This window comes from Alexandromys fortis, unplaced genomic scaffold, assembly GCF_014885135.2.
Source record: "Alexandromys fortis isolate MF-2015 unplaced genomic scaffold, M_Fortis_MF-2015_v1.1 scaffold_16, whole genome shotgun sequence".
NCBI classification, from domain to species: Eukaryota; Metazoa; Chordata; class Mammalia; order Rodentia; family Cricetidae; genus Alexandromys; species Alexandromys fortis.
In genome coordinates this window covers 2,977,394-3,002,107 of record NW_026067893.1, presented here as the reverse complement: position 1 = coordinate 3,002,107, position 24,714 = coordinate 2,977,394, and the positions used below count along the sequence as shown (strand labels likewise).

The 24,714-nt window shown below is 41.6% G+C and overlaps 1 protein-coding gene across 5 annotated transcripts in view; it reads left to right on the top strand.

Moving 5' to 3' along the window:
• Atrnl1 (attractin like 1) overlaps window positions 1-24,714 on the top strand; it is a 503,194-nt gene that overhangs the window by 331,187 nt on the left and 147,293 nt on the right. The window contains exon 28 of one of the 5 annotated variants that reach the window (XM_050147236.1): window positions 13,847-14,132. The exons of 3 other annotated variants lie outside the window; for them this stretch is intronic. In XM_050147236.1, the coding sequence (XP_050003193.1) occupies window positions 13,847-13,996 (150 nt within the window). In that variant the 3' untranslated portion in view covers window positions 13,997-14,132. Of the gene's footprint in view, window positions 1-13,846; window positions 14,133-24,714 lie in introns of those variants that run through there. One more of the 5 variants, XM_050147244.1, reaches the window with a different exon arrangement.

Genomic DNA, 24,714 nt, shown 5'->3' with positions numbered 1-24,714 from the left:
AATGCTGCTATGAACATAGTAGAGCATATATTTTTGTTGCATGATAAGGCCTCTCTTGGGTATATTCCCAAGAGTGGTATTGCTGGGTCCATGGGTAGGTTGATCCCAAATTTTCTGAGAAACCGCCACACTGCTTTCCAGAGTGGTTGTACAAGTTTGCATTCCCACCAGCAATGGATAAGTGTACCCCTTTCTCCACAACCTCTCCAGCATAGGCTATCATTGGTGTTTTTGATTTTAGCCATTCTGACAGGTGTAAGATGGTATCTTAAAGTTGTCTTGATTTGCATTTCCCTGATCGCTAAGGAAGTTGAGCATGACCTTAGGTGTCTTTTGGCCATTTGAACTTCTTCTGTTGAGAGATCTCTGTTCAGCTCAGTGCCCCATTTTTTAATTGGGTTGATTAGCCTTTTACTGTTTAGTTTCTTGAGTTCTTTATATATTTTGGAGATCAGACCTTTGTCGGTTGCGGGGTTGGTGAAGATCTTCTCCCAGTTAGTGGGTTGCCTTTTTTGTCTTAGTGACAGTGTCCTTTGCTTTACAGAAGCTTCTCAGTCTCAGGAGGTCCCATTTATTCAATGAGGCCCTTACTGTCTGTGCTGCTGAGGATATACATAGGAAGTGGTCTCCTGTGCCCGTGTGTTGTAGAGTACTTCCCACTGTCTCTTCTATCAGGTTCAGTGTGTTCAGACTGATATTGAGGTCTTTAATCCATTTGGACTTGAGTTTTGTGAATGGTGATAGATATGGATCTATTTTCATTTTTCTACAGATTGATATCCAGTTTAAGGCAAAATTTTCTTTACTTTTTCAAACATTTTCTCTAAGGTTTCTGCACCTGAATCAGGTAATAAGATATCATCAATGTAATGATAAACTATGAATTAAGGACACTGTTTATAAATTATTTCCCAAGGCTGTTGTACAAAATATTGGCACTTGTGGGCTTATTTAGCATCCCTTATAGAAGAATTTTCCATTTATGCTTTTTAACAGGTGGGAATTATTGAAAATAGGCACTGTGAAGTCATTTCTTTTCTTTATCCTGTTCTTGTAAAGGTAGAAATACAGTGTTTAAATCCATCACTATACTAGACCATCCTTTAGGTAATAGAGAAGGCAAGGGAATTCCAGGCAGTAAAGAGACCGTTGGCTGAATTGCCTTATTAATAGCTCTTAGGTCTGTTACCATTCTCCATTTTCCAGGTCTTTTTAAGGACAAATGTAGGAAAATTCCAAGGACTGGTCAGTTCTTCAATATGTTGACCGTTTAGCTGCTCCTGTTAGCAGCTATTCTAAGGCCTGTAATTTTTCCCATGTCCGAGGTCATTGTTCTGACCCGACAGGTTTGTCAGTTAGCCATTTTAAAGGTAGAACGGTTGATATCTTTGAATGATCAGACTGTTGTGGCCTGCCTGTGTACAACCTGGGTGGTGGGCGACTGTCTTTTATAGTCTTTTAATATTTTTCTCAGAAGCATAGGTTAGTTTATAGTTAGTTTCTGAGATGAGATGAATGTTTATCTGGGTATTCCATTTCTGTAACAAATCACATTCCCATAAATTCATTACTATTATAGGCACATATGCCTTTCTTCTCTCTGTTCTTCTGGCCCTATACACTCAAATTACAGTGTGCTTTGTTTTATCTGAAATAAAGTTTCATTCCCTAAAATCTGAATATTTACCTCCTGAAAAAGCCAATGTGGGATGCCAAGATTTTGGTGCCGTATTGTCATATCTTTCTCTGTGTCTACTAACCCCTCAATTTCTATAAGGTTTATTTGTATTTTTAACTTTCGTCTGTGATCATTTATAGATTACAAATTTGGTTTTTCCATAACATGCATTGTGTCCTTTAATTTTTCTGTGGAGGAGTTTCCTCAGTGCTGCCAGGAAATGGTTGAACCAAATTTGACACGGGGGCCTGTGGAAGCCCCCTCAGCCATTTCCAGTGGCACAGGGTTACCTTGCCTGTCTGCCATGTTTTCCACTTTAGCTGTCCAGCTTCCATACTGTTGTAACTAAACCTTTCCAGTCTTGTGGGAAGAACCTGTTCCAAGTGGCCCATGAATTTAACATCTGCTTCTCAAAAGATGAATCTTTTTGAAACTATTGCTTTCTTAAATCTCTTCAAATCAAACCTTTCTATAGGACTCCAGGTAACTTCTGAATAGCCTTGGGGGCACCCACCATCCAGTGACCCTTCTTGAGTGGTAACTGGATGAATTTAGGTTGGTTTTCTAATAGCCATGAGCTGTTCCTCTCCAGTTTCATAAGATGATGGTGCTATAGCTTCAAGTCTCACCTCCTCTGTCCATGTGTGAATGTTCTTCTTAGTGTCATTAATATGTCTTTCTAAGGATTATATCTTATCAGTCAGCTTTTTTTTTTGTATTTGGCACCAATACCAAACATTTTTAGGGATTAAACATGAATTATCACACTGATCATGATCCTCATTGGCATCATGTCAGTCCCAGCTAAGTTGATAATCCCTTCTTTAATCGTCCTGTTTTCAAACGACCCTTTGTGGACCTAACTCTCTGCATCATAATATTGTTTCCCATTTTTAACACTTGGAAAAACCTTTTTTTTAACTAATTCCTCCATGAAGAATGTCCAGGTGTCTCACCAGATCAGCTGATGGTGCAGTGAACTGCACAACATGGCTGGATAGACACAGGTTTTGCACAGACACAGACACACAAATAGGTGGAGAGACCAGTCTTTTCAAAACCATTCAAAAATATATATTGTGTGTGTTTGTGTGTCTGTGTATGTGCGAGTATGTGTCTTCATGTGTACTCAAAATGAATGGCTGTGGGTATATAAACCGAATACCACTGCTCCTCGATACTTCTGACTTGTGACTTTTTATCACAGCTCCTCGTCCAGCCTTTTGGAGATTTGCACATGTCACTTCTCAGATCTTACTTTGAAACAACACTGTGTGATATTTATGTGTTTTGGGAACTCTTAGAAATTTTTAGAAAGTATCTTTGCAAATAAACTAATTTTGCTCATATATTAAATTTCCAGAAGTTTCAGATAACATTTATTTAAAGCATGCTTAATTTTGGTGCCCCTGCTTATCAATGGCAACAATTTAAAATATGTATGAGATGTACATGGCTTCCCAGACAGCACCGCAAGGTGTGACACTGTTGATGTCGTACAGAATCCTGGCTTTAGAGAGTGACATTAACTGCCTCCCACCCTTACACTGCCGCCACTTCTCGTTACTAGCTGTTGCCACTTCCTATTACAATAAATTATGATGATTATAATAAATGATGCTTATGGTGGCAAGTCAGAAGTACCTTAAGATCAAAAAATGTTTGTTTCAATAAATATTGTTTAATTTTGTCATAATTAAGAATAAATAAATTTATGAAAAATATGAACTCATTCTACCAAATTTGATTAGCAAAATATCTAGTCTTCTAGTATATTGAATAAATTCTGAGTATATGTACACATTAACTATATATGGTACATAATTATATATACACATAACATTGCATTTACACAGTTCCCTTCAAGTATGAAAAAATATGATTTGATTTTTACACTAAATATTTTGTTGTGTATTCTTGAATTATTTGCCAATACAATTATCATAACATAAGTTATCCATTATTAAATAATGTTAATTTAGTCCTCTGACTAGAAAGCTAAGATATTGTGAACACACCCACGTATCAGTTCCATAAATGTGCATATTCTCATAGTGACCAGCTTCCTCTAGATAGAAATGTTCTTATTACCATAGACACGCCTTCCATCCCCTGCCCCATGCCTGTGGCACTTACTCGGCGACTTACATCTTTAGAGGTTATTCTTATAAGCAGATATGTGTTTAATCATGTGTCACGAACCTTTGCCTTTTTCACTTTGATGCTTCCAATGAGATCTCTTCATGTGATTCATTCTGTGACTCAGCAGTTCATCCTGTTGTGTAAACATACCCAAATATGTCCAGTTACCAGGTAATGGAAATCCGTTTTATTTCTGATTTGTAGCTACTATAACTATAGCTGTTATTAATATTTGCCTACTCATAGGGAAATAAGCTTTTCTTTCCCTTGATTAGAAGACTCTCAGCATTTCTGGGTGATGTGTTACACATATATTATTCATATATATTTTGTTATAACCATTTCCCATACTGGGTTTGTGCTGCCGTCAGTTGCCTGTGACTTGGAGTCCTCCCTGGCACTGGGTGTTGCTGGTCTTTCTTCTTCTAGCTGGTGTGGAGGAACTTCACTGTTGTCTTAGGGCCCTTTCATGCTTTCCAGAAGAAGTAGTAGCCAGCCATACAACAACACATGCCCACAAATTTTAACTTTTTCATAAACATTTTACAGAAATATTGACTGAGTTAGATGCTAAAGCAGAGAGATATTAGTCACATTTGTGTTTTAGCAACAAAACAAGAAGGTATCTAACTTACAAAGATAAACATATTGATTTGGCTCCCAGTTTTGGAGTCTGCGGACTGGGCAGCTGTTCCTGAGATAGCTCTTTGGTGACATCAGTAGATAGAGGCATATCCTGACTGTTTTGACAGCAAACAGCCAGGTCCCCAGTAGGAACAGAGTGCAATGGACGGGCCCCAAATCAGCCCTCCAGAGAGGATTCACAGGGTTACAGAGGAGCCAGGAAGAGGCCACAGGCAAGTTATGTTCCGAGAACTTGTCCACAGTGACTTAAGGTCCCAGCTCTAGACCCCTCTGTTCCTAGCAGCAGCATCCTAAACAGCAAGCTCTCAACACTTGGACCTTTGGGGACACTCCATTCAAACCATAGCAGTAACGGTTAGGGACATGTTATAGGTGCTCATTTTTATAGGGCTCAACAATTAACAGGGGAAAAAATCTTCATAAAATAAATAGTTGGGTTTTTCTAGCTGCCTATGAGAATCTCTTTAGTGAAATAACTCCATTTATTAAGAAATAAAATATTAATATCATATATTAATTTTTAAATTAAAAGATGAACATATATGGAAATAGAGAAGTGAATTATACCTCTGGGTTCCCATAATTCCAGACTCTTGGCCAGTATTGTTCATCATCAAAGCATTAAGTTGTATTTGAATCACAGAGTTCTTGATTTATCATATTGAAATACTGAAAATAATTATCTTTAAATGTTTAGATTTAAACATGTAATTTCTAGTCTTGTTCTCTAAGGTTTCCATAGCCTCCCAGTTTGATCTGCCTACAAGTGAAGGGTTTACTATGTTTATTATTCCTCACAGTGTTCCCCGGGAAATTCCAACACCTGATCGTGAACCCGAGCACATTACACAAGCTTCTTTCACTTACCAGCAAACTGTGTGCAGTTTCTTTAATAACACCTTGTAGACATTGAATTATGGGAATGTCAGGTTTTGCTGAATGAAGTTGCCATTTAACAATAGAAGCCAGATAATTTTTTAAATTTACTGCATTTTTAAAATAGCACATTGACTATAATCTGTGGAGTGCTTTCTTTGCTCTTATTACAACACTGATCTCATTTTTCTCACTGGGAAGCTCAACTCAAGTGCAAAACTGGCTTTAATTAAGAATAAAAAAAGAAAAGAAAACAAGGAGCTTCATTAGAAATTCTGATTTTTGCTCCCACAACCACAGTCTTTAAGCAACGTGAGATTAGTGAGATATGAGGGATGGTAGGTGATAACCACATTAGGGTTGCTGATAATTGGGAGAGTAACCTTGGCACGCACATTCCAGCCCGTCTCCGAGTGGCTCCGGTTTGTTATATTCCAGACAGTATCCATTACCCAGGATGTAGGGCTAAATTAACTTTAATGTTGCCCTCTTCACAAGGCATTCCACAGCTAGCAATAACATTAACATAATGCCGTTCAAATAAGAAGTTCAATTATAAGGCAGATGAGAGTGTGCGGAACACGACAGCCCTAATGAGGAGCAGGAGTTGGTCCTGGCTGCGATAAGGCACACAGTCAGAGACAAAGGGGACACCGAGCGCAGCCTTGGGCTTTCCCTGTTGTGTCTCTCCAGCCTCTGCTGGCAACAGAGTTGGGCTCAGACCCATTTCTGTGCACCCTCCAGGCTGCCGCCAGGATGATGGCCCCGTCCTTTGATTTGCTGCTGAACATCCTTGCTCTGAGCTCCGCCCCTCCAGGCAGCTGAAAGTGTTCTTTCTAGCTCTGAGCATGAGTCCTTTGTTCACAAAGGGAATCACCAGGTTGGCCTGCCTTGCAGGTGGGAGAACTAGGCCAGTCGCTTCAGAGCTCATGTGAAGTAGATGGAAATTAGTTGAAAGACCAATAAGTGCTTCTTCGGAGAATTGATTTCTAGCAATGGCACGTGTGTAGTAAATATGATGGACTCGTTTCAGCCCTCTCTGTGGTCACAGCATGCCTGCCCTGCTCCCATTTAAAGTTATGCAGAGACAGACAGCGCTATCAGAACACCTCAGGGCCGGATAGCAGAGGAGCTAAGACCTGACACCTCTTAGTTCACTGGGTGTCTGTAGCAAAGGTTCCATAGGTGACTTGTAAACGCAGAAATGAGTCCTGCCCACTCTGGAACCTGTGAACACAGGAACAAGGAGATTCAGTGTCTGCTTAGGGACCCTCTGCCTGGTTGGTGAATGACACCTTTGCTGTGTTCTCATGTCACAGGACAGGAAGAGCAAACTGGCTCCCCATGTCTCCTTGTGACAACACTAATCACCTCCCCTAGGCCGCCGCACTCCTGGACACTAACATAAGCTAACTATTAAGGGTGAGGTTTGGGAATAGAAATTTTCATAGGATAAAACCTTCAGACCACAGCCAGAACATTCCATTAGCTGTTAATATAAAGTCATTCCTGTGGTGTCTGCGTTTGTACCTTTCTTGAAGCCTATATGTTCTGTACTAGGTAGAGCTAGCAACTGTTTTCCTGATATAACTTCATACAAACACACGTGTATGCACATGCACACACACCCCGAGACAGCACCAGTGTGGAGCACTTCCTTGCCCATCCTGAAGCTTCCCGATTGTGTTCCAGAGTGAAGGAGGCCAAGAAGCCACCCTATTTGTCCCGTCTACAATTCATCTGACTAATGCTCGTGATCAGCGGCATCGTTCTGTTTGTCCGCTGTGCTTAAACGGATAGGGATTGTAGCTTCTTCTCGCTTAGTGTAGGGCTCTCCATTTCACATGTAAGTAGAAACTTTCCCCTCTTTTCTTTTCTAAAGGACTGGCACATGCCTCCACTCCTGGAGACCTGAAGGCCACTTTGGTTTATTCCACACACTCTGCCACTGTATTTGCAGCGTTTGTATAATTAATATGAACACTATCCCTTAATTTCCTTATAAATACATTTCTCATAAAACACGTTATCCATATTGCTTGCTCTAGAGCGTGACCAATTTCACCGTCTTTACTGCAATGTGCAATATAATACCCATAATGTTTGTGTTGTCTGCTCTCATATTTACTTAATCTGTCATCAAAGGACGCGGCTGATGCCGTCAAGTGGGCCAATCGATTATGCAGCATTGTGTTTAGCTTTCACAGGCAGCAATTTTCTTTTCCCCCTCAGGAGCCTTAATTCTGGAAATGAGCATTGCATCAGGATTCAGAGTGTTCATTTATAAAGTGCAAATGCATTCTAGCTTATATAGAATATATAAAAATGGTAGATCCTTCCATAGAGTAGCCATGAAAGGTATAAGTTATTTTATTAATCTATGGTGTTTTAAATTATGTTCACAACCAGATTTTAAATTATAAATATTAAGGAAAATATTCAGTATGAGCCATAGATCTCAAATAAAAGTTGATGTTCATCATTACTTTGTTTTCTAAACGAAAATGTTGCATGTTGTCAGAGTAACTTTATCAGCTCTTCATCCTTTGGTCTGCTCTTATATATCTTTTTGTCTGTTATGTGTGTGTTTATTTCTGTGTGTGTGCATGTGTGCATGCTTACGTGTATATGAGCACAGCATGTGTGTATGTGCTCTGATGCATGGTAGGGTCAGATGACCAGCCCAGGTTTCAGTCTTCATCCTCCATAGTGTTTGTGACAGACCTTTAATTAGCACCACCATGTTAGCAAGGCTCCCTGGCCTGGGGATTCTGCGGATTCTCCTGTTACATCCCCATCTCAGTGTAAGAATTCCAGAACTGGGATTCTGGAGACCCAAACTCAGGTTTTCAACCCATTTGCCCACTGAACCATCTCTCCACCTCAGTTCAAATGTAAACACAGTGGATTTCAACCATTGGGTAATAGTAATATCCTTTCTGTATTGAGTCTGTCTTGTTTTTCTCCTTTCTTCGTTATTAGAAACAATAAACCAAGAATTCCAAAGTAAAAAAAGCTCAAGGATTATTGCTAATGATCTTTTTTTTTGTCCATTTCTCTTTTCTTCCTCTATTAAACGTCCTTAGAAAGAGTTGCCATTTCCTGAACTTCTTTGGGTAGTACTGTTTATATTATTTTATGAATAATGTTCGTAGTCTATTATTAAGATTAGAAAAATGGATAAAAGGTAATTACATTGCTAATATAACATCACTTGGGAGTTAAGAGTTCTTGCTGCTCTTTCAGAGGGACCCAGTCTTGGTTTCTAGCACCCATGGGGGCTCGCCACCACCTGTAATGCCAGCTACGGCAGTGCAGTGGCCTCTGTGGACATCTGTACATGTGTGACATTCATAGGCAGACATACATAGGCAAAAGTAAAATACATCTTGAAATATAACTTCTCTATATTTTATTATATTTTTTTGGTTGGTGAACAACTGACTCACTTCATTGGCAGTCATGTTTAGATCTTACTAGTGTTTCCATCTCTCAGAAACTATTACTTTAGAAATCAAAGCATAAAGAAAAGTAGAATCAAGGCCGAAACTGTGACTCCCTTATCTGTAATTCATGGAACATTAAACCTGAAGCCAAAGTTCTCAGACTCCAGCTCTGCTTTCCCCTGTCATAGTTACAGTAAGGCAGCAATAGCACATTCCAGAGCCTCCCTCCTTCCTCTGTGGAAGAGCACTACCTTCGGTGCTGCATGCTCAGTTCTCATTGGGTGCTGCTGTCAAACTTAATCCCATTTAAACAGTCTCTGAGTGGAGATGTGCACCAGTTATTTGGACTTATATTCTTAAAATATTGATTATTGATATTCTTCACAATGCACAGAGCTGTGCACCGGTGAAGTAGAAGGGTATAAAGCAACAGTAACAAGCATCTAGGTATACGTCACCTCAGATTTGTACTGTGAAGGACAAGGACATGAAATACTTTAATGTCAGTCATTGACTTTAATCAGATTATTAGTTAAATGCTTGTAGTGTCTAAGCAGTTACTATGTAGAAACATAGTAAATGAAAAAATAGGCATATCAATCTATAAGGAAAAGATGGGCTTGTTCTTCCCTGGAATTGTGTTACCTCAAGATCTGTGTGGAAAGAAAAGAACTAGCTGAATCTGTTCCAAATCTTTTGTAGCTAGACTATAAATAGGTAGAGTTTATAACAACCAAAAGTGATCAATGTAGACAAATCATATAAGAAGTACAAAAGTCTTTAAACACAAAAATTATTCAAACTCCCTCATAATAAAGTAATAATTAAGATTTGCTTAAATTATCATTGTCATTAAACTATTAAAAGTTTAGATCTCACAGCCTATTTGTAATAAATAGAACAACTCCCAGAGCTGTCCAGTTACGAGTCCTGTGACTTCACATGGCCAATGGGACTTAGCAGTTATGATTAAAATAAAGTGTCCAAGGGTTTGGAAATGCACTGGTTGTCCTGGGTTTTGTTGATGGATTCAATGGAGTCGCAACATTAACAGTGAAAGAGTCAGAGGAGAGGGTGGGGTCATGGGAGAAAAGGGCAGAGTCATGGGAGCAGAGGGCGGAGCCATGGGAGCAGAGGGTGGAGTCTTGGGAGCAGAGGGTGGAGTCTAGGGAAAACACTGGGAATTGCAGGAGACTTTTGCCCTGTGACTACTTCCAGCAAGGTCACATCTCCTAATTCTTCCCAAAGAGCGCCCTACTGGACATCAAGTGTTCAAATGCCAAGACTCTTAGAGAACCTCTCCTTCAAACCACCCAATCAGAAGGCTAGATGGGTCTGTCTCGATGGCTGAACATTCTACTCCACTGGGAAAGGTGGCACTTCCCCTGAGCCAGATCCAGATTTGTTGTTTGTTTTCTTGATGTTACCATTCTGCTTGAGGGGGTGGAATCCCAATGTAGTTAAGGCTGCATTTCCCTAATAGCTAAAGGGATTGGGCTTTTGTGTATATTTTATTTTTCTGTTTCTTCATTTGAAGTCTCTTCATTTCTATCACCCCTTGTGGGTGGGGTAGCTGCTCCGTGCTGTTTAACTTTTTGTTCTTGTGTTTTAAATGCCTTTCTGTTGACTGTTGGCCAGTGCTTTCTCCCATCTCTATTTTGTCTCCATTCGGATATTAATTTTTGGGTATAATCTTTTTAATTTGATCCAATTCCACTTGATACCCCTGTTTTTAATCTCCTGGGCTCAGAGTCCTGATGAGAACCTCTGCCTCTGCCCCCTCTTGAGGCATTTCCCTCATGCTTTCTCCTGATGGCTTCAAAACTGTGTCTCACACAAGTCTTATCCATTCTGCGGCTCACACATGAGTGTGTGTGTGTGCGCGCGCGCGTGCATGCACACCTACATGTGCATTCATGCCTGTCGTTGTTCGAGTCTGTGTGGAGGCCAGAGTAAGACATTCTTTTGCCACACTCCACCTTAGTTCTGCGAGATAGTCTTTCTCTGAAGCCACGCTCTTCACTTTTGCTCCCTTGTAAGCACTGAGATCTGCCTGTCTCTGCCCTCTGCAGACACTCAGGGTGCAGGCATGCACCATCTGCCTGTCCAGGTGCCTCCTGTTTGTGCAGCAGACACTTTCTCTCCCAGGCCATCTCTGTAGCCCCTCGAGGTGGTTTTGTGCAGGTGAAAGATACAGAGGGTGTCAGCTTGGAGTACTCCTGCCTAGCAAAGGAAAAGCAATGAAAATATATTAAAGATGAAAACAAATGAGCAATTACACTTGTTGTTGTGGAGATCGCTTTGTAGACAAGATTTTACATTTGCCACCGTGGAGACATCTATGATTCCCAAACACGGAGACAATCGTTAGCACAGACAAGCCCCACACAGTCAGTACATGTGACCTTTGTATATTTTATAGGATCCTTCTCATGTAGTAGACCGTAAGTGATCACTGTTTTCTGTAAATAAACAAGGGTTCATGCATCTGTACAAACTAGTATTGGTAATTAAGTTTTCCTCAGTCTTGTATAACCTCTGAATGTTTGTGTCCAGTCTCACTGTTGTTATCATCTGCAAAGCACTTCCTGTAGTTCGAAACATTGTTTGATAGACCGGTGGGTGTGTAATTACTTACAAGTGTGATTGATATATCCATCATGTCTAGTTATCACAGAACACATCTGTTCTTGGAATCATTAAAAGCAATGCCAATCATAGATCTTATAACATTAAATAACTTAATTCATAAATCTCTAGGGCATCAATAGCATTAAATTATATGTGATGTGTATGAATTATTACCCAGTCATGTGTATCATGTCACCTGCCTAAAAAGATTTTACTGTTAACTTAAAAAAAGCTGATTGTTCTCTCTAGAGATTCTTTAAATATATGAATAATTTTGTTTTATTATTGATAATCAAAGGGAAAAATTCTGATTTTAAGTATATTGTCAGAAAGCTAATAAGATTACTATGTGTATTTAAATTATTTATGTGTATGAGTATATGTGCTCCCATGCTGTGAGTGGTAGGTGTCTGCACAGGCCGGAAGCAGGTTGGGTCACCTGGGACTGGAGTTATAGCCGTATGTGTGGAGCCTTCATGTGGGAGCCGGGAACAAACCCAGGTCCTCTGAGCAGCAGCCCGTGTTCCTTATGCTCTTTAGTCCTGAAATTAGTTGCATTTTGAAGATGAATTTGACTCTTACTTATCCCAATGTAAGTTCCTACATTTAAAACACAGGAAAACATGAGCAGCCTTTTCTATGTACTGACCTCTAGAGGACACTTGATGCCAGAAAGAGCCCTAGACTTGTGTGACGCTCTGCGTGACTCTTTTCCCTTGAGTTATCTCTTCAGGAAGATGTTTGGAAATCTTTTTGATCGATTCACTTTCCCAGTGAAATTACAGAAAAGCAAAATGCCCACTGCTCTAAGTTGAACCCTTCTCTATGTCATAAAGACTGGTGAGTGCGAGATTGGTGAAGGCTGGACAAGTCTGCCACTCTACAGGAGGCAATACTGAGAGACACTGACTTAGCTCCCGTCCTCTTGGCAGGTGAGGGTGAGACCTGCTGCTGCTTTAAACCTGCCGTGGAATCCCCAGAGAGAAAGTGTTGCTGTGTTCCTGATGGATTACTATCAATTACAGAATTTGCTTTTGAACACTACGAGTCTTTGCATGACAACTCTTTTGATTTTGCATAAATGTGACTTGGTGGGTTGGTGGGTTGGCTGGCTGGATGGCTAATTGGTTGGTTGGTTGGTTGGTTGGTTGGTTGGTTGGTTGGTTGGTTTTTGAGACAGGGTTTCTCTTTATAACAGCCCTGACTGTCATGGAACTTGCTTTATAGGCCAGGCTAGCCTTAGACTCAAAGACACCCATCTGCCTCTGCCTCCTGAGTGCTGGGATTAAAGGTGCATGCCAACATCAGCCCAGCTGCACAACAGTTCTCTATCTCTATCTGTATCTATCTATCTATCTATCTATCTATCTATCTATCTATCTTTCTAAGGAGACTATATGTAACAAGTAATTCTGTCTTTATAAGAATCGTTTCATAATTTTAATAGGATGTGCTTTGCTTTGTTTGAGGCAGAGTCTCATTACCAGTCATTCCTGTCGTAAACTCACTGTGAAGCTTCCCTGGATGAGGCAGTTGGGCCTCAGAGTTGATCCTCCTGCCTCTACATCTCACGTACTGAAATTACAGATATGAGCCACCAACCACTCCCCAATATCTCATATATATCACAGAACATAAAACGAATATTACACAAAGTTAAAGAAAAAAACATACGTATGATGGTTTGTCCACTTTATGCTTCCTACCGTTTACTGCTGAGGGCTGTAGAGATTCATTGTCGGCAAGGTGCTTGCTCTACAGGCACAAGGAAGTTCAAAGCACCCATGAGGAACACGGGGCACGATGGTCTGTCCGTGAGGAACACAGGACACAGTGGTCTGTCCATGAGGAACACAGGGCACAGTGGTCTGTCCATGTGGAACACAGGGCACTGTGGTCTGTCCATGGGGAACACAGGGCACGGTGGTCTGTCCATGGGGAACACGGGGCACGGTGTTCTGTCCATGGGGAACACAGGGCATGGTGCTCTGTCCATGGGGAACATGGGGCATGGTACTCTCTCCGTGAGGAACATGGGTCGCTGTGGTCTGTCCATGAGGAACACAGGGCACTGTGGTTTGTACCTGTAGCTTTCAGCACCTGGAGGAAGAGACAAGAAGATCCCTGGGCTCCAGCGTCAGTGAGAGACGTTGTTTCCAAATATACAGTGAACCGTGAGTGAGGATAACACTGAGTATCAACCTCTGGTGTATGCACATGTAGATCTCCACGTGTTTACACACATGCAAACACATACACACAACTTAAAATTATGCTTCTTACCTAGGAAGAATTACGAAGCTCACAATAAATGGATTTTTAGTAGGGAGTTTTATTGTTTTGGATTTGTTTGCACAAGTACTGTATCTTTTGTAGGTAACCTGCTACAGTCATCTTTGGATGACAGGTTTTTCTCCTTCAAACACAGGGTGTTGGGGGTGCAGAGACCTTCAGTCAACCATGTGCACTGCAGTCAACAGTCGTGAGGACATGGACTGTAGCATCGGATAGCACCCGGATGACCTCCAAACACCTCCAACCCCACCTCCAGGGATCTGCTCCCTCTGCTGACTGCTGAGCACACATAAGCACATACACCACCCCACACACACAGACATGTATGCACTCTCAGATACACAGACACATGCACACCGCAAGAAATATTTAATAATGGAAACTGTGACTGAGAAGTACTTTAGTTTTTCGTCATTTTCATTGGTACTTTAAATAAGAAAATAAAGTAATATAACTATTTTTAAATACTCCTAAATAGCTTGTCTGGGTGGTTTTAAAATAATTTATAGTTTAATTATATCATTTAATAGGGCATATCTTTTCCTGTTAAGCAATTATCCTGGATTGAAAGAAAGATAAATATGTTAGGTTATTATTAGAATAATTAAGCCAATTGAATTTTAAGCACCTTTCTCTTGAAAGGAATATACATGTTTAAAATATGATCAGGATAGTTTTGTATTACTGTTGACTAAAATACATGCATACATGTGTGTGTTATTATTGTATACATACATATATGTCTATGTTATTATATATACAAACAGGTGTAGATAGATCATGTGTGTTGCACACTATAAAATCTAAGAAGGAGACAATAGCACTTAATATTCTTGTTCTCCTTGCCTGGAAGGTTATCAAGCTCTAAGTACCGCCAGCAGAGCATGAGAATGGCCAGTAACTCAAGAGTGAACCAGACAAGGTGTAGTTGGCTGTATTTTTAACTACAGAAGGCTGGTCGATAGCTGCACTCAATTTGCTGCAGCTTCCCCATGGAAAGCCGTTTGTTAGCTCTAGGATAGGCTCAGTCAACGGATCCTTTTTTTCTGAGAGAAATGCTCCACGGGGGGTCCCCTGCGGAGGAAAGTCCTGAGAAAGCCCAGGCAGCCTTTCATGCTGTACCACACAACTAGGGAAGTAAGGCTCTGACCTATTTGAGGGAGAGTTTCAAAGCTCTAGCTGTTGGAGCTCTTTTTTAAAAAAAAAAAATCAATTCACATTATCAAAAGAAAGCTGAAAATGATAGCAAAAGGCTTGTTTCATTTTTAAAAAACTTTTCTTCTGTTATAATAATACATTATTTGAAGTGCCTGAAATTGGCCTCAAATACTATTCAAGCACCTATTAAAGATGACAGTAATTACACTTTGTGCGTTCGCGTGTAGGACGGCAGCCCTTCTGGCTTCTCACAGTGAACAGTGTGAGTGTGTGTCAGGGAGCATGTGGCCTTGCAGCGGCAGAAGCAATGTTGGAATAAGCATTCACTAGAGCTGTGGCCCGATTGTGCCCTGGGGATCCGTGTGCTCCTGTGGACGAGATACAAGCTCCACAAACACCGTCCCCAGAGTCTGGCCGGCCACTGAACTCTCCATTTGGGAAAACACGGTTAAGGAGCAGTGTGCTCTTTCCTAGTGCACTGGGATATTTTCTTCGTCAGGACTATCATCTCCCTGCTCAAATCCACTGAAACACGTTTAAGTGAGAGACCAAATCAAAAGGCATTTGTTGCTGGTGGTGGCCGTGATTTTGTTTTGCCTTGTGTACATATTTTTGTTTCCAGAGTATTATTAGAGAGAACTTTGGAGTCAAACAGTCTTGGTCGGAATAACCTTGAGTAGAGCCATGACCAGTGAGAAGCCTGTCCGTGGGGAAGAAGCTTACCCACAGGGACCTTGGTCCTCTTCCAGCTGAGCGCTATCCGTCCGGCATCTAAGCTTAATAAAAATCCAAATTCTGTGTGGCAGAAACATGCCATTGGCAACATTCTGTTCATCCAGGCTTTTGGAGGACTCATACATGTAAAACACACACGAACTGTGAGGCAGGTGTCATGAACTGTACCAGCAAAGGGGCCTTCGTTTCTCGTATGTTTATATTTGTTCTGGGTGGTGGTGGTGCGGGGCATGCTGGGTGAGCTCTGCCTCTGGTCCACAGCCCTGGCTGATGAAGCATCCTTTTCGCATGTCTGCCCACTCTTCATTATCTTTGTGAGGTGTCTGTTCCGGTCTTTGGCCTGCTGTCTTCTTATTGTTGAGTTTTAAGGGTTCATTTCATGTGTAGATGAAAGTTCTCTGTCACGTGTCCTCCATGTGATTTTTCTCTCCCTATGTAGTTTGTTGTCTTATTTTCTTGCCATTATCATTTACACCGCCCGGCCAATAAAGAAGCTTTTAACTTGAATTAAGGCCAGTTTATCAAGTCTTTCCTGAGCGGTTGTGCTTTTGGTGACAACCAACCTCTGAAGGCACAGCCACTCCCTGGTGTCCACTCTAAAGGCACAGCCACTCCCTGGTGTCCTCTCTAAAGGCACAACCACTTCTTTGTTTGCCTAAGTTTCCTCCGGTGGTGTCATCTTTAGGAGTTTAATAAATTCACATTTTACTGCTAGATCTATAATCCACTGCGTGTTGATTTAATGTCTCATGGTGTCCTACAGTGCTATATTTAACCCACCCTTGATGTACAATACATGGTTGTTGTTGGCCTGTTCAGACTTTTAGCTATTTTGAAATATATTGCAGTTAATATCGCGCAGCTCCTCTCATCAGCCTGTGCTCCCTCCTCTCTGCCGTCAGGATCATCTAAATTTGTGGGCATTCCCTTCTTTATTTCATTGTCAGCACCTCCCCCGTCCCACAGAAGCATAATAATTCCCCAAAGGTCAAAATTTTCTCAGGTTTATTCTCTGATGTGATCTCAACTCTTGCAATAAATGTTAGAGAATGAGTTTTGCACGGGTGGAACTCACGGGGAAGCAGCAGACGTGAAAAGCTAGTTTAACGTGTTCACTGAGGTGCTGTGGGGTATCAGCAGTGATGTGTGTGGAGTAGTGTGGCCACACCTTGGCTTTTGTAGTAGCATGTCCCTGCTTTTCTCTCCTCTGTTGTGAAACAGTGCACACAGTAGGCTCTCCACTGATGTGAAATTGTGCACACAGTAGGCTCTCCACTGATGTGCAGTCACCACACAGTAGGCTCTCCGCTGGTGTGAAGTCGTACACACAGTAGGCTGTTTAGTACCGTCTCTGGCCTCTAACCCCTATGAGCATCCTAGCCTACCAATGCTTAAGATGGTAGTTTCCTCAGAAAACCTGACAAGTAATCACGCTTTGGAAGTTTGCTCCCTGGTACCTGCTGGTAAGAGAGTCCCCACAGCTGTAACTTCCGTGTGAATTTACAGTCTCACACAACTTCTAGACCTCAGGGGACGGGACGACTGAAGTGTCTGAGGAAAGCTGTTGATCCTCCTTTCCTGTGCTAAAGAAGCTGTTTGTAAATCGTTTTTATCCCCACACTCGTATACGTTCAGGGGTGGAACCTTCTCTAGAATAATGTAAATTAACTTGATTAACGAACAGAATTTGGAGTAAAGACTTGGATTTAAATACAGGCTTTCCTAATTACTGGCTGTGTTACCTTGGGGAGGTCACAGAAGCACTGAGCTGCGATTTGCTCATCTGGAAATTGTGGGGAATAACATTTGTTCTCTCCACAAGGCTGAGTTATTGTAAGATTATTTTATTTTGATTGCAAGGGCTTATGATAATTGCTGTGGCGGTTTTATGGCCCACCGCTTTGTCTCATGACCGTGGGTCCCCAGAGTTTGTCTTCTGTGCTTTGCATTCTGTCTGAACTGTCCTCACTCATTCATTTATTAAACACACGCGTTTGTGCTCTGACCGTATCGCTGGCCCTCCACCCTTAAATCATCTTAGTACGCTTTCTCTCATAACTGCATAGTCCAGACACATCGGTCTCTCCTTCCTTCATTTAATGTCCATTGAGAGGCACCATTATTGTCTCTCAAACGGCATTTCTCCCCAGCAGCCCCATTTTTGTCAACACCGTCATTAATCTAGTCGTAAAGGTAGCCACCTTGTAGCCGTCTCCTTGGCTTGTGTTCCCTGTGCTGAGGCACTGGGCCCCATAAGCACACTCACTGTAGTCGAACACGGCCTTCTGCAGCAAGCCCCCTGGTCCGAGCTCACACACACACACACACACACACACACACACGTGTGACAGAGAACAAGCCAGTCACAGCGCTCATCTTCAGCTCGTCTGACACGGGGTCTCTTGTTCCCTGCTGCACCTGCTTGGCATGCTGACTCTCCATTCTCCCATCTGTTTCTCACCTCCCTGGAGGAGCCTTGGGCTTACAGATGTGCACTGTGCACCCAGGAGATTTAGATTCAAGTTTTCCTATGTGCACAGCCATCACTTTGCCCACAGAGCATCACCCCGTACTGAGAAGCCATTTTATCTATTCCTGCACCTGCCAACCAGGCTAGGATTTGCTAGTCTATGACACTGTGCTTTGCCATTGCGCTTAGGAAGACGGGGTCCTCGGGTTCCTGGTAGCAGCTCTGAACATGCTCACGTCACCTGGTAGTGTCAGGGGGCCATGTGTCCCACATGCACTTTAGAGGATGACTCTTATGCGTCATTTCAGCTAATTTAACCTTATATTTCATAATTATTGCATTTAATTTGGAATTAAGGGAATCATAGCCTGGTTCTAATTAATTTAGGCACATTTATTGTGCTCTTACAGCAATTAGCCAGAAAACATAACGTATTTCCTTTTCCACAGAAGACAATTGCCCGGTATGTTTTTATTATTGTTATGTAATATTAAATAGGTCATTTTACCAGTTTTTCTTACTAATGAAGGTATACTTTCATAAACACTGACAAATGAACAAACCAGCATTGGTTAATAACATGTGACCATTAAATTAAATGAAGATACAAAAGAATTAAACACAGCCCACACATTCTAAACCATGGGACAGAGTCAATTTCCAGAACAATTCAAGAAAGGAAATAACTTGTTCAACAAGGAACATCGCTCTGGAGTTTTCCTTCGAAGTTATAAAAGTCGCATATGGCAGCCTCCTCACCACGCACTGGACCTGGAGACTGGACTTGGCTTTATAGTCTGCTGTCTGTCAATCACTGAAGGTGTTTCTATCACTGAAGGATGCTCATGAAGCTATATGCGTAAGCAGTGTACATTGACAGTTACTGGAATAATGAAGCTGGACTTTACACATGTGTGGACAATGCAGGGGAATTAAAATTAAAGATTAAAGTCCCTGAGGCTGGAGCGATGTGTAAGCAGTGAAAAGCTCCTTTTCTCTTTTATGGAGGTCCTAGGTTGAGTTCCCAGCACCCTTGTGGCATCTGATCGATCTATACTTAATTTTAGGAGATGTGATGCCCTCTTCTGACCTCTGGGGGCACAAAGCACACACATGGTATACAGGCTTTCATGCAGGCAAAGCACACGTACACATAAAACCAAGCAAGTAAAACCTTCTTAAGATATTAAAGTGCCTAGAGAATTCTGTGGCTTGCCCTTCTTACAGTATATAAAGATACCAATTAAATTGTCCAGTGTATGTTTATTCTCACATCATCTGTAACATGAGTATATTGTCTGAAAGTCAGACTGAGAAAGGGATTAAATGCATTTCTGTAGATCCTGACACCTGGCACTCGGAACGTCCTTGGGATGTGCTGTCTGAGAAGAGGGCTTGGAGTGAGTATCATTGGCTTGGGGTTATGTGTGCCTTGATTCATGTTCTAGGCCTCTTCTCTGGCATGTGGGTTATAGACTCATGTTCTAGGTCTCTTCTCTGACATTCTGACATGTGGGGTTATAGACTCATGTTCTAGGTCTCTTCTCTGACATTCTGACATGTGGGGTTATAGACTCTTGTTCTAGGTCTCTTCTCTGACATTCTGACATGTGGGGTTATAGACTCATGTTCTAGGTCTCTCCTCCGACATTTGGCTGACTAGGGCCACTTCAAGGTAGTTAAGATGTATATGTGACTTTTAGGGTTGTGCTAAGAATTTATTCTTCATTTTATTTGATTATTTTTATGTATAGCTTAATTTTAAAATAGAAACTTTAATGTTTTCTATCATAATTCCTTAAAATTATTAAATCACTAACTCCTTTATTGTATTATGTTAGAATAACTGTTTTTTTACCCCCCCCCCAGAATAACTGGTTTTTAAGATACTGTTTAAGTTGCTGATTTGAGTGTCATAAAGACAAACTTTTGTCTTAGGGTTAGGATAGAATTTCTAATAATTTCTGAAATGCTTGTAAAAATACTCCTGCGTTTTTAAAAACTACATATTTATGTGATGGAGCATTCTTGGTAGTGATTATTACAAATCAGAATATTGACCTACTATGAAAAATGCTGGAGTTGCATTTCTATGCAAATGTCCGTCTGTGCACAGGATGGATACAGTGTCCAAGAGGCCAGAAGAGAGCACCAGATCCATGAGGACCAGAGTTACGGACCTGTAGGTGCTGGGGTCTGAACCCCAGTCCCTAACCACTGAGTCATCTTTCCTATACCAACGGTGTTACAGGAGCAAATGGATGCAGGGCTCCCGAGTCCACTGTGTGTCACAAGGATCCGTTAAGTAGCACCGCCTTCTGCCTGTATCTCATTGCTAGGTGTATACTGCCAGGAGTGGCTGCCCTTGAATGATCTCAGGGACTTCAGCCACTACCATCTCAGGAGTGGGTTGACCCGAAGTTGGTGATTTAAGGTAAAAAGTTCCCTCACTGCATAGGTCTTTTACAGACTGGTACTCAGAATGAAGTTCTTAGTTTAACATTCTGTTCTTTTTCTTAGACAGACCTCCAGAATCTACGTTTTAGTGTCTGCAGATGATAGGTTCCACAGTCCTTCAGGTCGCCATGCTTTCTGTAAACTGAAGGTTTTAGGGGTAGTTAGTATTAAGTTTCAAAGCACAGATATATCATCTGGCAGACACATCGTAGAAATGTCCACATTAAGTTTCTATCTTAGGCCATAGCTCCTGAAGTCCATTGTGTGACTTCAAAGTTACGTTGCTTTTAAATGTGGCATAACGAACAAAGACTGAGGTAGCAGTCAGACGCAAAGAGCTGGAATCTGTGGTGCGGGGTAAGGGAAATTTTAGCAGATCAGGGAGAAAGTTCCCTGATGAAACTTACAAATTAATAGCAGTCTTCTGTAAATTGGAGTGTGTCAAAAGCAGATCGAGGCATAGATCTTCCAACGAATGAAAATTAAACTTCCATTACTCACAATGCAATAATTGAAGCTGAGAAAATGACATATTTGAAATCAATAAAACAAACTCTAGACTTTAAAAGTAAGCTGTAGTCTACAAAAGCGAGTTTGAATTTAAAATGGCCCAGATGAAAACAACTTAAAATCTTCCTTCTGACATCATCTGGTGAGCTTGTATAAAAGGATAGAAATACTAGAAATAAATTGTAATTTGCACAAGTTCATCTTGTTCTTTTAAAAATTATTGGTGAATTTCTGCCTTACATTTACATGTTTGAACGATACTATGTACAACGGGTCGGAAGAATACCTTTGATATCTAAATCAAGGGATGTTCAAGGGGATGCCCTCCTCCTTAAAGTCTGACTCTACTGCAAAGTAAAAAAATATATTAAAATGATTCTTCTAAGACATTTCATCCTAATCTTAGAAGTTTTAGGAAGCCAGATGTTATGGAAATTGAAGCACTTAGTTAACACCCAAGGTTTATCATTGTTTGTCTAACTGGGCAGGAAACGCCATTGCCCTTCCACAGACAGATGTCTGAGCGCCAGAGCTGAGAGACTCCTGGGGTTACTAGTGCCGCTGGGACCAGCATTCGTGTGGTTCTTGCTTCTTCTTCTCTGCCTTTGAAGGTTGTGCATTGCGTCATCTCTTGGTGCGCGTAGCAAAATTCCTTCTTCCCATGTTTTAGCCTCCTGTGGCACTGACGTTCCAGTTCTGCCCGTTTCAGCGCTCTCCTTCCTTACAGATACTTCCAGGGGGGAAATTAGTCTTCCCCAAACAGTTAAACACATAAACAATCATGGATGTGGTAATCAACTCGCAGGCAGGATGCTTGATTGGGACGCTCCACTTTACTGTAATGGCCCCATCTGAGATGCAATTTGAATGCTTACTCCTTCACAGTTCTCTTCTGCCCCAGAAATTGTTCATAATGAGAACAATCTTAGATTAAAAAAAGAAAGAAAAAAGAAAAAGATGAGATGATGCAGACAGCTTAATGGGGCTGCCACTGTCTCGATAACGCTGTTTGGAGCAGCGTTTATTAGCGGGAGGCTGGCGTATGCGGACTGCACCGAGCAGCGTCTTAGGCTGCACAAGTGAGTCAGGATGGGCAGTCCTCCCAAGAGTAAGAACCCTTTGACCTTACAAGTCAGCCATTCAGCACCACGGATACAGCAAAGTATCCCATTTGTGGAGTTGGGATCCCAGAGGAAAATCAAGGTTGCGTTTGTTCTTAATTTATCCTAAGAACAGAAATTCCTAAATGATGGATGTAATATTCCCAATACTATTTTCAGACTGTGTCTGTGGTTTACGTGGAAGTTAGAGGAAGTTAACGTATTCCTCCGTATCTTGGCGCTTAATACCAGATTCTTCCTGACAAAGTAGAGCTGATTTGGAACTTATTAAATATCGAACCATTGGTGAGTTCTCACGAAAGAGCAATTCGTTATTCTGTTTTCACCTCTTGTTTGATGAAGTTCAGGGAGGAAGTATTGTAACTGGAAGAAAACTGCTGTAAATGTAATTTATCCTCTCTCTCTCTTCCTCTCTCGTGTGTATGTGTGTGTCCCTTCCCCAGACATTTTTTAGAACATGTTTCCTATGAACTAAAAGCCCTATCTCCACAGATTTTTTTTTTTGCAAGTGAAATTGCTTTGCATTTTGCAAAAGCTAAACCTATGATTCATGGAAGCTTAGAGCGCCCAAGGCCGAGGAGTACATCTTGCTTGCTTTGACTGACATTCTTGGGCTAAATCACACCAGCATGATCAGCTACACGAAGATTCACATGCCAAACTGAGGAGGGATTTGGGGGCGATGTAAAAGAGCAGAAAGGGAAATTGTCTTGGAAGGCGTGGCTAGTGACGAAGGGAAAAGAAAATCAAGCAGAGTCGATAGGCGTTTTAGACAGGCATTTGCTGGAGGAGACGTCTGGCCACAGTTTTAGAAAGTAAACTGACAAAGGGAATTAGAGAGACCTTTCTGTGCCCTGAAAAAATTAAAGCTTGGAACAAGGAAAACATGATTTAAAAAAAAATCCCTCAGCTCAGGCACTAAATGTAAGTCAAGTAGTCACTGTGTGTGCAGGAAGGTGGAGAGAATCGTTACATAAGGAGTTCTAGGGATGTTTACCTTTAGCCGTGTAGCTCTCTCCGAGTGTGTTCCTTCTTACTTTTCTGATTCATGTGTCCAGAGCTCTTCCTACATCATACACTTGTCTATCTATGTGTCATATAAAAGTCACCCCAGAAAACGGCTTGTGAATACTTGCATTAGAAATGTAAAATGTGAGTGGTGGGGGCGGCCGTGGACAGAGCACTCAGAGGGTGTTGAGCCCAACACTGCCGAGAACGGGGCGAGATGTACCAGAAACACCCATCATGCATTTGGCTTAAGTTTACTTTATTTTCCTCTCATTAGAGACAGACATAACATAAGGCAGCCGTGGCTAATTTTATTCAGGACTGGCTGTGTAACGTATGAGGAAATATAAATGTGGAGTTTCCCCATTAAAAATTATTAATATTTCCATAGCATAGAAGGCCCTCGTTCCCTGTATTTATGCAGTCCCCACAAAACAAATATAAAAATAAAAAATAACACTTAAGAACTTCAAAGCTTCCATCTAAGCTTGGGGGACCTTCTAAAACCAATGTCTCCTGCCCATGAGGTCAGCCCTCACCTTACCAGTGCATTGCCGATGGTGGTGACTTCTAGATCTGGTCACAAATAAGTGTTTCCTTAGAGATCACCTGAATATTTTAATTTATGAGTCCTTCATAGTAATACCCAAATTTTTAACCTAATCTTTTGGTAAGTTACTTGGGACTTTACAAATCTGTAATTCTCTGTCTCTGTGTGTCTGGCTCCGTGTTGCAATGAATGGGGATCTATACAGATTAGTGTTGCTGTTTTTTAATCACACGTGTGTGCCCGTGTCTGTATATGGGTATGTGCAAGTGTGTGCAGTGCCTGCAGAGGCAGAGGGTGTTGGATCTCCTGGAGCTGGACACATGTGGTTGTGAGCCGCCAGGTGTAGGCGCTGGGAACTGAACTCCGGTCCTCTGCATGAGCAGTCAGCGTTCCTCACCACGGAGCCACCTTTCCGTCCACACCCTGTGCTGATTCTTCAGTTCCCACTTTACTATTTTAGGTTTAGATTTGGCATCCTTACCTTAAACCTGTTGTACAAAACCCTACTCCCATTTCCTGTTCCTCACTCATGAGTCCTCAGACTGCACAGAGCAGAAGGCTGTTCATACCTCAAACCGGCGTCATCCTGGAGTCACCAGCTGTCACCCTGGTCCCAGGTGTGCAGGTGAGGGCCAAGTACGCACAGCCTTTCCAGCAGAGTGAAGACTAGAAGTTAGCGCAAAACACGCCAAAGCAACGTCCTTTAAAGTCCAAGTGATAGGAAAAATAGCCCTAGTATATTCTTGGCCACCGAAACTCAGAAAGTCATCTTTGGGTAGAAGACTTCACATTTCAAGATGGAATACATTTTCATGTAAGCCAGCACTGAGTTCCTTTCCAGCATAGTTCAGCTTCCGTGTAGGAGGCGGTAAGATGCTGTTTGGTTGATTACACTTTTTCTTCACCTTTTGTTCAAGGTTCACTAAAATTATTAGAGCAATAACCCCACAATAACAATGGAAGGTCTTTCCACGTTCATATATAATATATAT